The sequence below is a fragment of the Lissotriton vulgaris genome, chromosome 12, assembly GCF_964263255.1.
Source record: "Lissotriton vulgaris chromosome 12, aLisVul1.2, whole genome shotgun sequence".
Classification (NCBI taxonomy): domain Eukaryota; kingdom Metazoa; phylum Chordata; class Amphibia; order Caudata; family Salamandridae; genus Lissotriton; species Lissotriton vulgaris.
In genome coordinates, this window is record NC_141700.1 from 119,702,680 (window position 1) to 119,719,914 (window position 17,235).

General features: G+C 41.2%; 1 protein-coding gene across 1 annotated transcript; it reads left to right on the top strand.

The window, feature by feature from the left end:
- Positions 1-6,473: 6,473 nt before the first annotated feature.
- LOC147673587 (olfactory receptor 1f45-like) lies at positions 6,474-7,403 on the top strand. The gene has a single exon (XM_086946376.1). The coding sequence runs from the start codon at positions 6,474-6,476 to the stop codon at positions 7,401-7,403; it is 930 nt and encodes a 309-aa protein (XP_086802502.1).
- The last annotated feature ends 9,832 nt before the right edge of the window (positions 7,404-17,235 follow it).

Below are 17,235 nucleotides of genomic sequence, written 5' to 3' on the forward strand. Positions count from 1 at the left end.
CCTACCCTTAATTTGTAGAGGAGCTAGCCTCCTTCCTCCATTTTGAAAGTAGGAAACCTGAAACAGGTTTCACTTCTATCAACACTATCAACCCCTATTTGTAGAAACTGGGCATAAACAAACTCTGAGGAGGGTAAATAGTACGTTGAAGCTAAAAACATGAATACCCAACCTCAAATCCCTTTAGTAAGTATACTAGTAGTGATATGAGGGCACATGAAGTGAAAATATATCTCATCTCTGCCATCTTGTCTTTCAGAAAGTTTCAGAGGTCAAAATGTCAAAGGCAAACCTTGCTCTGAGCCCTGTTAGGCTTCTAAATGTAGAACTCGACCTTTTAACCCATTAGCAGCTGTTCCATCTTGGATGCAAGGCTTTCCATGCAGCTTTCCCCATGTGGCCATCACAGTTCAAGTAACTCTCGAGAAGCATGGCTGAAAAAATATTGCTGCTCCGTCCCAGTGTGCTGATATGTTTTTTTAAGGTAGGATGCAATTTATACTCTTTTTTTATTTGTTTTATTCTTGTGTACTACGCTTTTCCAGTAACTTAAAAAAGTGGCTCAAAGTATTTCAGTTTTCAGAATGCCCTAATTTTCTCCTAGTATTCTTGTGCATAAAAGAAAAAAGATTGCATAAAGGTTTGCAATGTAATTCTCATGTCTGTACGGCTACTCTTTGCATACATTTGTAAGTGCCCTAATATTCAGTAATACTGTGATTGCTAGAAAAACGTAATATTCACCCTTTTAATTTGGTGTAAGCACAAAGGCTTTACTGAAACATTGAAATTTTCTTTCACCCTTTAGAAATAAATTATTTACTAATATGGAAAAGCAGGATAGGAAGTCCTGACTTGTATTCTTTCTGTTTTATCTAAAATAATCAACTTCTATTTTAAAACTTTCAAGGGTGCTGCAACATTTTGCATCTATTTTTAATATTTGTTATATCCTAGTTTTGTAAAAACACACAAATTCGTTTTTCTCTGTGAGGCCGACTTTTTTTCTATTTATTGCCTTTTTCTAGGAAAAGTCAGTTTTAACATTTATCATGTAACAATTATTATTAAAGACTCACTGGGGGAACCAGGTCTGTCTCTACCAAACCACTCCCCCGCATTCCTACAAATCTATTTCTGCCTGACCTTTTCTACCTTTTTGACACGTCCTTTTTTAACAACTGCCAAAAAGCCTCAGATTCTTGAATGTTGTAAGCTCTGACTGCACCACTGACAGTGTTTCCAGTATAAATTTTTACACATGTTTTAAAGTTTAGTAATATGAGGCTATGTATAATTATCCCAGAATGCTCTCTTATTATATGCAAATATCTGCAGATGCTTGAAAGCAAGTGTGATTATTCTTTGCTTTCAAAATAAAACGTTCACAGAAAATGCAAGCAGGAAAAACATTTTGTTAAACTACTGTAATATTTTAGGTACTATATCTTTGCAGCATTATTTAGTAACATGATGATGTATGCTAGTATTTCATAGTATTCTTAATGGAAAATCAGTTTAACCAGTTTAAATACATCTATAGAAAACAAAAATAAACAAGCATTGCCAAAGCCAGTAGGTCTGATATTGAGGTCAGTCTTTTTTTTTCAACGCATGCCTTTTTCTAGGCATGGTTTTTTTAAAACCATATCAGTGTTGGAGCTGCTGGGCCCTCACCATTCCAACAAGCATTGGCAAAACCAAACATCGCTTTTGGTCTCAAAAAGTACACATTGCCACAGGAATTCTGTGCACTGTACAAAACTAGTGTGTGGGTCAATATGCTCCTTGTGAAAGAGCAGAATACAGTCACTCACAGTGATGCCAGCTGATAGAGAGAGAGAGGGAAAGGCAAAAGGTCATGGCTAACGCCAGGCCTAATTAGAAGCCCACTTTTCCTCCAACCACTTTTTTCTAACCCTGGAAGAAGTTTTAATCTGCCACTGTCAAGAGTAAATTTCCAAACCTCTCTCATTATGAGAATATTTGAGAAGAATTAGTGAAAAACATTAAACATGCAAGTCACTAGGTTTGCACAGACTCAAAAGGGCATTCCAACCCTACTTTGTAACTGCTTCACTGTTGATAGTACTTAACATATTTTCTATACTTCAAATTCTTACCTTCATTTGAATTTTTCTCTTCTGACGGTTTTTTAAACAGCTTTCTAGTGCGCTTACCATGATTTTCATCTGAGAGCCTGTCTTGTGATGTCTGCTTTGTACTTACAATGTGCGATTACACCCTGAAAGATAAATTCAAAAAGTCTCCTGCAAAGGAAAAGTTGTTAGGTGAGGGATAGAATGAGTTAAAAAGAGGGAAATCAACAGTACTGGACTAGCCAGAGACGACATATATAAAACTAATTTCCTTCTCTCATGCAACAATGCGCTACAGTTTTTTTTTTTTTTTTTTATAAATGAAGAAACCATAGAGGTCCAGTACAGAAGATGAATGCCCTATTCAAATGCAGTCATTCATCCATGACATACCTACGCATATTTCAAAATTATTTCTCTGTATTCCGGTGCAACCAGCAAATCAGATGCTCCACTCAGTATATTCTGGAAGGGTTTCTTTTTGTGGGTAAAAACAATACCCCCTCCTAGCATAGGGTCTCCTAAAAAATGGATTTTATAAAACCCCTAAAGGGTCTAGCCATTTGTCAATATTTATTGACATAAAGTAACTTAGTTACTTATCAGTCACCTGCTTCACTACTACTTATATGTGTAGGTACATATAAATTATTCTCTGACCCAGTCTCTCCTGCAGTGTATGCCACATATCAATTAGTGTATTGATACAGAGAATATTTTTAAAAACATTCTCTACAGTCCCCTGTCTATTTTAAATGCCAGTCAATGCCCCTTTTATTAATACTATGTGTTAAATACATATTTGAAAGGCTGAAAGGTCACTTGCAGCAAGGCAAGTTAGTTATTTAGCTTACATCTTACTTACCAACTGGTGACATCACAGTCCTCCAATATGTTCCACTTTCTGACACCATTTTGATGGGGAAATACTGGCACCCTCCAAGGAGCATATGAATGAAACTCACCAGACATGGCAGGTTTGCTCAGAAACAGAGTGAAATGCATTTATTGGTACCAAAAGCATGCATCATTGATAATCAGCAAGGAAGAAGTCAGATCTGCCACCTTAGGGACTCTCAGACCGCTTCTTCCCGGAGGGACAGATTTCTAGGTGTTATTTACCTAAAGTAATGCCATGTCAGCGGAACTAGAATAAGGCACCAAGCCAAATATGGCTGACATGGATGTGCAATGTCTGCACCATGCAAAACAGCCGGATACGGGCAGACCAGAAAGGCAGGCTCTGCACTGTACACTTGCATATCATGTAGTCAAGACAAGCAAGGTGACCTGTAAGAGGGTACAGAATAGCTTGTTGAAACTTGTCCAGTCAAGGTCAGATAGGAAGCCCTTTTGAGCTCCAGGCCTCATGTTAATCTGAAATATCTAATCATGATATCTTTTAAAGTTCATACACATGAATTTGTATGGATATTTATATATATTTTATAACAGGAAGGGTATGCCCAGACATGGGTCCTTTGCTCACTGTGCCACTGGATTCAAGCTAGCCTTGCTGAAGAAAGGTGACATACCTTGAAATCGGTCCCAGGATGCTTGTTTCCGGTCTAAGGTGGACTTGGCCTGGCAGTTCGGTCTGGACTGTTTCCATGGGGCACAGGGTCAAGACTGATTTGAAAACGGCTGGGTCCAAACTGGGGTGGCATAGTGGGCAAAAGAACAATGGATTTAACCCAGATGTTTTGACTGGGGGAGAATGTTTGCCTTGTCAGCATTCCGTCCATCATTTGTTTGTTGTAAAACTCCCTTGAATCAAAGCCATCAAAATAGTTGGGAAAAGAAATATGCAGAAAAAGTTATGTAAATGGACAAAATTCCTATTGTTTGTTGATTTTTTTTAGCAAGACGAGTTAACCTAATTTCTTTCAATGAATAGAATTCTGCAAACTAAATTTTGAAGGAGAATTTTGCCAGCGGATGCAATTGGACACAAAATAATAAATGCTATTTCAAGAATGGACATTTGTGACTTTCTTCAAATTTCATCGGTGGCATTATCTTTTTGGAAACATGTATAGCTGGACGTACATGACTTAAATGATACTGTGCCAAGGGTCTTCCTCTTAACTTTTGAAGTCAATAAAGCCGCCTCAGCAGGTAAATCACTTCTTGGTGGCCACTCAGTCAAATTTTCAAGAAACAGACTCAAACCTTGAAAATTCCCCTCAACCGCTTAGCAGCATCCAATGCTGTAGACTTATCACCACACTTTTCAATTTCATTTATAAAGTGCCTAAGAGTGGGAGCTGTACAAAGATCAAAAACAAGCATTTAATACAAATTGGTACACAACAATGAACACAATAAAGTAGCATTTAAGGGTAATTGGTCTATGCCACAAAAAGTCTGACATACCAGAAAAATACTGACTACATAAAAGAAATTCTCACCAAAAGAAGAATCCAGGTCTGATGAAGTGAAAATCAAGTGTCCTGGAGGGCTATTTTATAGATAGCAGCAACTACCCAAATATTAGGTAAAGTGATGGGAATTAACCAAGTTTAGCGTGAGGTGTAATCTGAGGGAAAACGCAGGAGATCCCAGGGTTGATGGGTTCAGGTGAGGAGAGATCTACTCTGAGCTCTAGAGAGGGAGCCTCCGGTTACAGCAAAGAATTTAGCTGAGGATGAGTATGCATAGGGATTTGGATAGTATCTAGAATGACAGGCCTATGAACATATGCAGAGGATTTTGAAAATTATTTTATGGCCTTGTAGCCAGTGGTGTTTGTAAAATAGTGAGAAATACCAGTGGCGTAGCTAGACCTAATGCCACCCGGGACTGACCCTAAGTTTGCCGCCTGGTGCAGGTAAGAGCGGGGGTGGCGGCAGACAGATGACTTGTTCAGGGGGTGGCCTGGTGGCCGACGGGCAACTTGTTTCTTGGGGGGTGGGGGATGGTGGTAGTCGACAGGCACGACTTGTTCACCTTCACTGCCCCCAAAAACAGTGCTACCCATATTCCCCCCCTTCCCCCAGCTATGCCACTGAGAAATATGATCACTCCGGGTAAACCTACATTCAGAGGTTATTCAACACCTTGCATATTCGGGGTTTTGGTAAGTATTATATCAGATTATCACTATTTCTTGACATAAAATGTTTGATGTTACTTCCTTTGATATCAAGACAATAAATATCACTTCCTTCACCCCTAACAATTAAATGGAAAGTGACGTCACTTGCTCTGCCTTTAAAATGTAATGAATTGCACCACTCCCTTCACTTCCCACTCTGTTTTTTTTTAATTGTTGCTGTTTTATATACAAGGGCATCGGAATGCTTTTTATGAGCACCAGTGTAAATCAAATATCTTTTGTCTTTTTTTTAGGCATGAAGTGATTTGCCAACAATCACAGACGGTTGAACTAATTCCAGGATTGCTGGTGCCCAGTTCCAAAGTGACCACTCTGACAGAAAGGCTAGAAGTTCTTGATTCATTGTCTTGTCCTGACATTATGCAACATTATGCATTACAACATGCTTCTTGGAGCAAACCTGTGCTGGCATGTCTATGACGCTGAACTAAAACTCAGTGCTCAGAAAAGCACAAGCTTTCAATGCTGGACCAATCACCATTAGATGCCCATACTTCTTGATTGTGATCTAATCAATACATGGACCGAAATTAAAGCTCCCTAGAGATTTGTCTGGACATACTTTCCAGTTGAACTGACCTTTTATCTTTTTATTTGTTTCACAATTCTTTATTGGAAGATTAAAACAAAGCAGTGTATTGGGGAAGGAGGTGGGCGAACACCAGTGGTAAAGAATACAGAACTTAGCTGTGGCTAGAGCCGTATGCAGTACACGGCTCTGACTGTGGGAAAGGTCCAAAGAGGTCCCTAGATCACGTAGAAGGATCAGGAGACGAGGCAGGGGTGATGTGATTGGCAGGGTCTCGCTCAGAGTGGTGCCGACAGCCTCCCAAAAGAGTTGTACCGAGGGGCAATCACAGAGGACGTGTATCAGGTCACATCATGACGTTTCATGTGTTGGTCACCGATGGTTAAACATGGGTTTGAGACCACTCGCCCTCCCTAGCAAAGAGCTATTCTATTCACATAGTAACATCTTAAAGCCCTGCCCTTAGGCCAGTGCATCAGTTATGTTTTGCCATTCGTACCTAAAACTAATATAGGTTCAAGACAGAAACTTTTACCTACATAAACATCTAGAAATTGTCAGGCTCAAATATGTTTTTCAGGAAAAATCTGCAAGGCAGGTGTGCATATACTTCCATTCACTAATGTTGGTTTGCAATGCATAGATACAGTTGAATCCAGTTTTTTGTTCAGTCTCAGATATTCGGCTATGCTCCTGATCTTCAGGTTCCTTTCGCAACGCAAGTGGTATGGGAATCGCCAACAGCACCAAAGTCATAGAATTCATCTTCTTGGGCCTCTCTGGATTGCCTGAGCATCAGCCACTCCTTTTCACTCTTTTCCTCATCACATATATGCTCACATTGATAGGGAACGTGACCATCATAATGGCAGTATGGACCGACACGCGCCTCCAGACGCCAATGTACTATCTACTTGCAAACTTCTCGTTTGTAGACATGAACATGGCTTCGGTGACTGTGCCGAAAATGTTGGTGGACTTAATCTCTGTGAGGAAGACAATTAGCTTTTCTGCTTGTTTTGTGCAGATGTACTCCTTTCTACTTGTCGGGAACACAGAGAGCTTTCTCTTGGCAGGGATGGCCTATGATCGATACGTAGCCATATGCCTCCCGTTGCATTACACCGCGGTGATGACGAGAAGACTCTGCTTGGGAATGGTGATCTTTTCGTGGACGGTGTCTTCTCTGCACTCGCTATTACATACTCTTCTGGCAACAACATTGTCCTTTTGTGGATCCAATGTCATCACCCATTTCTTTTGTGATCTTCCAACCTTGCTGAACATATCATGCTCGGATACTTCCACCAACAACATAGTTCTTTTCATCGAAGCGTCCTTGCTCATATTAAGCCCATTGGCATGTGTCCTGTTGTCCTACATCTCCATACTTGCGGCCATCTTGAAAATACGGACCGCACATGGAAGGCGAACTGCCTTTTCCACATGTGCCTCCCATTTAGCTGTTGTTTCGCTGTTCTACGGTGCTGGAATGATTACATTCCTGCAGCCATCATCTGCTCGCTCACTCTACAGGGACAAGCTTGTCAGCCTCATGTACACTGCAGTCACACCAATGGTGAACCCCTTCATTTACAGCCTGAGGAACAAGGAGATCAAAGCTGCTCTCAGGAGAATGCTGGGGAGTCGTGTCTGAAAGACGATGTCGGAGTGGGAAGGCATGAGTCGTAGGCCAAAAAGATGAACACCAAGGAGAAGGAAGGATTCCAGAAGGAATCTCTTGGTCTTTTTTGAGGATTCGTGCAAGGTTGGAATGACCCACTGGGGATGTTCTCATCTATAAATAATAGAGAAGTAGACATGGGACATAGACACAGGTAAAGAGAATGCAACGTGATGGCGAGAGTGGTTGAAATAACGTATAAGAGAGTACAGCAGAGTTGAATGACAAGAAATATCTGTGAGCAATGAGGAGATAAAAAGTGAGATAAATATGAAAAGAGCAGAAAAATAGTAAGAAATAATGGCAAATGTTAACTAGTTTTCTTTGATAATAAGGGTGTTTTCAGTTATGGTTGTATAATAAAATAAGATGTATTGTATTCTGAGATTTAAATGCTTGTGATTTCTTAATGACAATAAATTATCTTGAATAATAATTTGTTTGCAAATCATGCTTACTGTACAAGTTTTGAATGCTACGTAAAGCAGATGTTATCAGCAAATTTAGACAAGTTACAAAGATTTACCTCAAAGTGCGTAATATGTACCCGAGATAGCATGCAGTGGGCACCGGCACTCATTTTTGGAGATGTTGACTTTTTATTCATCATTAGACTTTGATCCACAGCAAGAAGAGAAATTCTGAAAAGGCAGAAATAAGGAGCAAAAAAAGATAGGTAAACAGGGCAAAGAGTGAAATGTGGATCAAAAACAACCTGCAAGTGTAGAGAAAGAGACAGAAATTGTAGGGTGGTGGAGGAAAGAGTCCTGAGGGCAGTCAATATGAGGCCAGTTCCCTTAGGCTTCTTCTATCCACCGCATCCTACACACCACCGTTTTGAATGCCCACGGCCTCATATCAGAAATCAGCCTTTTTTAGGAACAGAAACTAGAACAGAGGGAGCTGCAGAGCATCACATTAATGCAAAGCCAGGAATACAGATCCACTTAAACCAGTTACAGACACAAATCCAAAAGGGAGGAGGTGGGGTGGTAGTGAGTAACCACTTTGCAGCACTTTCTGATATAGAGGAAATAGATTGACTATCATCTCCATCCCAACCAGCTACCTTGGTAATTCCTAATTCACATGAATCTGCAGTTTGTAAACTGCTGACATGGAACGTAGCGGGGGCCAGAAATAAGAGGGCTGACCCACCATGGATAGATTTCATGAGCAGCTTTGACATTATAGCCTGCCAGGAAACATGGGAAATATCATCTGACCCCTGGCTGGATGGTTATTCTTTCTATTTTACCCCTGCTACTCCTAGCACTTCGGGCACGGCTAAAGGCGGCCTCGCCTTTTTGCTCTCTTTAAACCTAAAAGGCACGTTTAAGGAGGTACCAAGCACTTCCCCAAATATTTTGATTATTGAATGGACCGTCCCTCCTTGTAGTAAAATCCTCCTTATACATTTCTACAACTCCTGGGATAGGGGCAGGGGAAATGATCATATAACAGATCTACAACAATGCATTAATGTGTACAGTCAAAAAAAAACACACTCATTTCGATATTCTCTTGTTTGGAGATTTTAATATACATCCGTGTAGTGAATCATGTTTCCTAGGTAACCAAGAGGGGGACATAGATATACTGACACCTCATTTTGAGCACACGAAGGCAGGGGAGGCTCTTGAGGATGTTCTCGCAAGCTGGAATTTTTATGACCCAGAGATCAGCGAGGGAGGGATAAGAACTATTACATTTAAGGGCACTGGCCCTGGTTCTGTATTGGATTACATTTTTATAACCTCAGGCCTGTTACACAGGGTAGTATCTTACACTGCCTTGGACTCACCTTACAGTGACCACAACCCTGTCCTATTAACCTTGCGTTGGGAAGTCCACCGGGAGGATAACCATTGCCCTATGGCCAACAGCAACACTTTATGTTTGGTGGACCAAGGAAGAAGGATCAATTGATGAAGATTTTATGGCCAAACTGTTACCCACAATAGAAGAACAATTAGTTACCTGCCAGAACCCACAGGCTTCCCCGATAGAGGTGGTGAGGGGCTTCGAAAGTATATGCTCCCGTGTTGCTGGCGCCTTAGTAACCAAACAGAACAAGGATAGGCCCAAATTGCATCGCTGGTTCGATGCCAAGTGTTCCAAAGCCCACAAGTTACTGATGCTAGGTTTAAAATTGATTCCCAGAGACAAGGTAGTAGTGGCCAGCTTAAGAAGAGAGTACAAGAAAATCATTAATGGCAGGAAATGTGAAATTAAAATGAAGGCCTGGGAAGACCTACTTTCTTGTGATGTGCTACATAATAGCGCACAATTCTGGTCCATAGTCAATCATCCTTATTTTTCTGAAGGGGACAACACTGCCATTGAATGTATCATCCCAGACGATAAATGGATGAACCATTTTAGGGGTGTATACGGGGACAGTGACAGTGATATTGTAACTGAGGATACCCAATGGGAGCGGGGTGAGTTCGATCCTTTGCCGTTCTCGGTTGAGGACGTGGAAAAGGCAATAGAGGAGACATCTAAAAAGAAGGCACCAGGGCCAGATGGGGTCCCCGTGGACTTCTACAGACATTCTCCCAAAAAGTGGGCAAGGATCTTAACAAATGTGTTCACAGCTACAAATTCCAAAATTTTCCCTGTCACTTGGACCACCTCTATAATTGTTCCAATTTTTAAGAAAGGGCAACGCGACGACCCAAACTGTTACAGGCCAATATCTCTCTTAGACTCGGCTATCAAGATTCTGGGCAGAGCTCTCCTACACAAATTAAGAGACAATATTGATAGTTGTGGGGGCTAACAAATATCCAATATGGCTTTAGAGCACACAAGGGGTACAGTGGACCAGTGCTCCAACTTGCACCTGATAATATCTAAATACACAGTAGCCAAGGAGGGGTCTCTGTTTCAAGCTTTCATGGACCTCTCCTCGGCTTTTGATCTCGTTAACAGATCAAAACTGTGGAGAGTCCTTGACCAGATGGGTGTGGATAAGCCTCTCATTCACTTTTTTGCTTCGCTACATCAAGATTTATTTGCCCAAGTGAGGGTCACAAAGGAGGAGTGGTGTACAAGCCACTTCAAATCCCTAAGAGGAGTACACCAGGGCTGTATCCTGGCCCCCCTCCTTTTTACCATCTACATAAATGGCCTGGGTAAACATCCTGAGGCTGCTAAGGGGGACGTTCCGCGTATAGGAGAAGCAAAGTTACCAGCCCTGCTATACGCGGACAATGCAGTCCTAATCGCACGCACAGGGTTAGGCCTTCGGCATTTGCTTGATTCTTTTGGTTCATTTATGGACCAGCTGGACCTAAAGATCAATGCAAAGAAATCTCATACAATGGTGCTAGGACGACATAGTAAGAAGAGGAAAAACATATCTTTTTACTGCAAAGGGGAAGCCATGGTCAGAGTAGGTACTTTTCCTTACCTAGGCGTGATGTTTGATGAGAGGGCTACATGGGGTCCACAAGTAAAAGCCAAAAGCCTGTCCTTGGTGAGAGCAACTTCCGCATTGTTGAGCTTTTCTAAAAGGTTAGGAGCCAGACCCATGGATGCCCTGTTAAAAATCTATGACTCCAAATGTATTTCCATTGTTCTCTACGGTTCACCATTATGGGGCTACGCATCACTAGACCTGATACAAAAAGCAGAAAATAAATTCCTGAGACGCCTGTTATCTACCCCCCAGTCTACTCCTACATTTTCATTGCATGGGGAGGTGGGTCTTGACTATGTCACTGACAAGATCAGGATGGCCCCCTTACTTTTCTGGCTGAAGACATGGTTGAATGACGAGCTATCGCTAAATCACTCCATCTTAGCAGATGTGATGTCATTAGATCACGCAAAGAGAATTTCCTGGCTAGAATACATAAAACAGACCTTTGCACGGCTAGGCCGCCCTGATCTATTTATAACTCCATCCAGTATTAGGCGGGAGGATGTGATATGGACCAAAAGAAATTTTATGGACCTGGCAAGAGTTACCCGGGAAGAAGCGGAACTAACGAAACCTACAGTCAGACAACACTATTTGTTGTTAAGCTCACCCTCCCTGGAACCTTATTTAAAAATTGTTACTAAGCCGTTCCACAGGCTGCTGTTAACCAAATTCAGATTTAATCTGATACATTACGCCTTAGGCACATATCATACATGGTGTAAACCGGAGAGTGCCCCCCCCTGTGTCTGCGACGCATTCTCCATACAGGACTCCATGCATTTTATCATGCTTTTAGGGGTGAGCGGAAAATCCGTTCCGCTCGCGGATTTCGTAGATTTTCGGTAAATTTGCGATCCGCGAACTCCCGCGAATTTACTGAAAATCCGCGAGATCCGCGAGCGGCGGATTTGGGGGGCAAAATTCAAGCCTGTTGAACTTTTACTATTTTACGATAGCGCCGGCAAGCTGCCAGCGCCATCCTGAAATAGTTACTAAGTTAGCTTCAACAGGAAGCACTAATAGATTAAATAAAGCAGATGCTCGAGCACCTGCTTTATTTTATCTATTAGTGCTTCCTGATGAAGCTAATTTAGTAACTATTTTAGGATGGCGCTGGCAGCTTGCCGGCGCCATCCTGAAATAGTTACAGCAGGATGATGTGTGTTTTGTCGAGGCTGGGTAGGTGTGCGTTCTCCCCATATCTATCGTCGAAAATTACCTATGATGCTTGATGGAGGCCTTTGCATAATTGACTTTCACAAGCTCAATCCCTGTGCACTTCCTGTGACCACGAGCTTCTCTGATCCGTGCCTGTCCTTTTATACACACAAGAGGCATGTGAACTCGCATATAAACCCCGTCCGTTTGGCCCCTCCCCACACACTAGTGGTGTGTGCACCGTCTCCGCGCCCTTTACCCACTTGATGGACAGCTCACTCGAGGGACCCCGGCGCTCTTTGGTGTGATGGCAAAGTTAATCAGCCCCCCAAAAATGTGTGTTTTGTCGAGGCTGGGTAGGTGTGCGTTCTCCTCATATCTATCGGCGAAAATCAGCTATGATGCTTGATGGAGGCCTTTGCATAATTGACTTTCACGAGCTCAATCCCTGTGCAGTTCCTGTGACCACAAGCTTCTCTGATCCATGCCTGTCCTTTTATACACACAAGAGGCATGTGAACTCGCATATAAGCCCCGTCCGTTTGGCCCCTCCCCACACACTAGTGGTGTGTGCACCGTCTTTGCGCCATTTACCCACTTGATGGACAGCTCACTCGAGAGACCCCGGCGCTCTTTGGTGTGATGGCAAAGTTAATCAGCCCCCCCAAAAATGTGAGTTTTGTCGAGGCTGGGCAGGTGTGCGTTCTCCCCATATCTATCGTCGAAAAATAGCTATGATGCTTGATGGAGGCGAATTGCGAATTCGCAAAATTCGCCCATGCTTACATGTTTTGCAGTATGTACATGATTCCCAGGAATAAATATTTGGTGCCTTTACTGAACGAGGCAGGTTTTATACAGTTTACCTTTGTTTACCTACAGTCTTTATGTAGTGTTCGCGTCATCTTCTGTGTAGCCAGTTTTTTAGCGGCGTCCCACAGGATTAGATCAAAAAGCTTGACCATAGAACCCTGTTTTTAAGCTCATATTTATAACGCTGCATTTATGTAAACCTTTTTCTTCTTCTTTTTTAAATCATATTCAGATTGGCACTTTTCCTGTACTATGCATTTTATCTGTACCACTGTATCCTGTATGAACTATGTCCTGCTTTATTTGCACAGTAATCTTAAAATGTCTTTTTAATGTTTTTATTGCTTTTATGATTTTAATCAAATCGAATAAAGTGTATTTTGACTGACTGACTGACTGAGTCCTGAGGTGGGATCAGGACAAAACAGTCTTGGTATTGGGCCACATAGGTGTTCGTCAGTGCTGGTAGCAGTCCCCTCTGAAAAGCTTTGGTTGTTGCATGTACATTTAAAAAAAAAAAGAAAGAAGGTGGGAGGACGGGTAAGACTGCTTTGATCGTGGGTGAGATTGAAGTCATACAATAAAATTGGACGAAATCCGGCCGTTGTTGCTTGCACAATCCCCTATGTTTGTTTGATGGCAACTGTTAATAAAAATGCATTAAAAAGACTAAACAAGTTATAAAAAATAATAACTAAAGAAAAATAAACAATTCAGAGTTTAATATTCATAGTACGTACTATATTTTATTCTTTTGTATTTAACCATTATCCTGTAGCAAAAAAATTGTAATTTGGGGCTTGTATATGAGTCTGGCGGACAGCGTTACTCCATCACAAACGTGACAATATCTCGTCCGCCAAATTACAATTCCATCACATCCAATGGAATTTTCAATACGGCGTACGGGATATCCATCCGTCAAACTCGTGATCAGGCCCTTAGTCAGGCTCTGTTGTAAAGCGTTTAAATGCCCTCTTGCCAGGTTGGCTCGATAAAAACTGCAAACAAAGTTACAAGAATCAAAGCCACTGTGCATGTATTGGATATGCATCTCACAATGTGCACATTTAATTGACTAGTTGATGTTTAAAGACTGTTGCACCATTATTATTTTCAGACATGGCACGCTCTGTTTGGCATACTTCTTTATCCCTCTGGGCCTGGGGATCCATACAATAGGACGTTTAATTCCTGAAAGACAATATCTACATGGAAGCCTACTGATAAAGAGCTACAAATTCCATAAGAACAGCTGGGTCAAGAGTCAGATTTGGCCTTAGCAACCATTGAAAACCCAGATGGTCCTACAATGGATGGCATGTCTTACGGCCGGTAAGAGCGGTGAGGACGTATGGGAGATTTCGACAGACGACAACAAGGAAAAAAGTATTATTTATTTTAATTTTCCCTGGTGGTCGTCTGTAGAATACCCCCCCCCCCCACCCCATCCCCCCCAACCCAGCCCCTCTGCTCTTACCTGCATGGGCCACGGCTGATGTCATAATATTTGTGGAACCTTCAACATTCATAGACAGTTTTTTTTCCCCCCAATTGTTTCAATATATTTCACAGTACTAGAAAGATTTAATACATAATTCCATGCCAATGTTTACCATGACGCATCCAATAGTCAATTACATTTTTATGCACTGTATTAGATGGTTAATAATATTAATATTATAGGACACAATTCATAATAAACAACATAGGAGTTAGACAGCACTCTAAAATGAATCTCTACTAGGGGGTACCCAAAATTGTAATCAATTAAAGAGTGACAATGAGGTGAGAACGTTTTCTCCAGAGTCACATATTTAGGTCAGGTGGAGATGCTGGGATCTGAGGCCATGTTTACAGGTTATGGAGTCTGCCATATTCTAATAAAGCTATTAACATATCTTCAGAAGTTGCTGGAGTGCCTGTCTTCACAAACTTCAAAGAGAGCTGCCCATTTTTTTATCAAAGGCTTTGCGCCTTACCTCTGTACCGCACGTACACGTGCCCTATTATTGTTTCTTTTTTTAGTAAGTCTAATTTCTTTATTTAAACATGTTTGGCCCTGCTTGGATTACTCATCTACCTATGATTGCGGTTTCAACACAAGCACATTGCTTGCCTCACCCAAGGGTGTGTCATTTTCATGAAGCTAGATACACAAGTCAATTACAAGTTCTCACTATTATCACTTCCTTCCAGTAATCAATGTCCCTATAAAATTCCCTGCCTCTGTCGCGCGCCCAACTGAATTTGCCTAATCTCAGACCATTTTTATTCTTTTTGGGTTTCCCAGACCAGCAGCTGAAACAGCATATTGTAACATAAAATTAAATAAAGGAGAAAAACTTAAATGGCTTAATGTGGACATTAACTGAAAAGGGAAAATTGCCCATTTTTTAAGCAAGCTAAGGGAGATAACCTGGCTTTATGGCTAGGGTGGTCGACCTCAAAACTGGGGACCAGGGTTCTTGTCTCGGCAACGACACTCAACATCCTGTGATTCTGGGTAAATCACATATTCTTCGCGTGTCTAACAAAAAAATGAATGTGTCCTTGTATAACTCAACTGGTGCTCATGTAAAGTGCTCTGATACCTTCGGGTCAAATTTGCACTATGTAAAACTCCAGGGGGAAAAAAGCTAGTCTATTTGTTTTTCTTATTTTTTTTATTTTATCTGCTTTCTTACGCCTTCTTGTAATCCAGCCATTTAAATATCCCAAGTAATCCAGACAAAAAACACACAACAATTTGAAAACGTCAGCATGTACTTTAGAGGACATTAGTGGATAGCAGTCGCAAACCTGCAAATGAATACTTGAATTTGTGGACATCAAAGTAAAAACAAGGAACTTGATGGGCATAAGGTCCCCTACCAAGACAAGTCCACAAAAATCCAAAGAGATGTTGTTCTTGAATCAAACTACACTTCCCATTCTAGAGGAGTGGGCATATTACCAAAAAGAAAATTATCTGCCCAAGGTTTTGAAAAATTTGGGACAAAGAAGTCCTTGGTCTTTTTGCTCATAAAGTCGCCCTGACAATGTGCAAGGAAACAATAATGTGAATGTTGGAGGTGACTTGAACTCACTCAAGGAAGAACTGCTGACTCCTCACAATCTCTGAGAAACTGAACCCCAGGAGCTTGGTTATGACTACTTCTCTCATCACTACCATCCAGATTCTCAACATGCTCTACAAAACTAAATTATAATAAATAATGACATTAAAATGTCCTACAACCTATATTTCATGCTGGAAAAATGCACTGTAGTTGAAACACACATTTTGGATTGATGGAATATAAAACTAAATTGCTGTGGATGGATATAAATCAGAGAAATCAAAATAATAGAAGCGAGTATCTTCAAACTATGCGCAAATCAAATGGAATGGATACAAACTGTCAACAATACTACCAAACGGGCAAAGTTAGGGAACTAAAGAATCCCTATCCACAGTAGGCAATATGTGTTTCCATAGACAGTGTGGTTGCACTGAATGGGTATTATTACCTATTTATATTTCAAGAACATACAGAAACCAATCTATATATATAAAAACTAAAGTATGTCTGTCTGTCTATTTGTCCTTTATGCATTACTACACCATTCATCCGATCACTTCGGGAAGTTGTTGAGTACACTCCCGCAAAGGTTTCTGTCAAAAAAATGTTTTAAAAATCGGCCCTCCAGGGCCCTCATAATCTTTTGAATACTGAAATAGACAGCGAATTTGCGAGCATCGTCGACAATTATGACCCCCAAACAGAAATCGATTGGTCAATCTATATCATAAGCACGAAAGAAAAAGGCATTACGAGCTTCAGAAACAGACGAGCAACGGGAAGCAAGATTAGAAGCTGTTCGAATACAAACTGCTCAAGCCCGTAATTCTCAAACGAACGAGCAACGAGAATCAAGATTGGAAGAAGATCGAGTACGCACTGCTCAAGCCCGTTCTTCTCAAACGAACAAGCAACGAGAATCAAGATTGGAAACAGATCGATTGCGCACTGATCAAGCCACACTTAGAAATGTTTTCAAAAATAAAATGAATTTTTTTCAATAACAATGACACAATATAAATTTAATGTTATCATAACGAGTTGCCTTGAATTTCCTTTCTTCTGAGATCGCAGCAACGCGCGACGGGTAAGCTAGTTAACAATATAATGTTGTTAAAAACTGGGTTACTGGTTGACTGGGAGGTGAGCCCTGGTCGAGCAGCAACCACCATCCCAGTCTGAGTAAGGCACAAGCAAACCCCAAATTAACCTGTGCACGACCCTCTGGTATCTTGGCACAGAGCAATCAGGCTTAACTTAGAGGCAATTTGTAATGTATTTGTACAACTCTTCAAACAGTAAAGCAGTGAAAACACCACAAAAAAGATCCCACAGT

Excerpts from the sequence above, each read along its gene's own strand:
- LOC147673587 (XM_086946376.1), top strand. The coding sequence starts at position 6,474 with ATGGGAATCGCCAACAGCACCAAAGTCATAGAATTCATCTTCTTGGGC.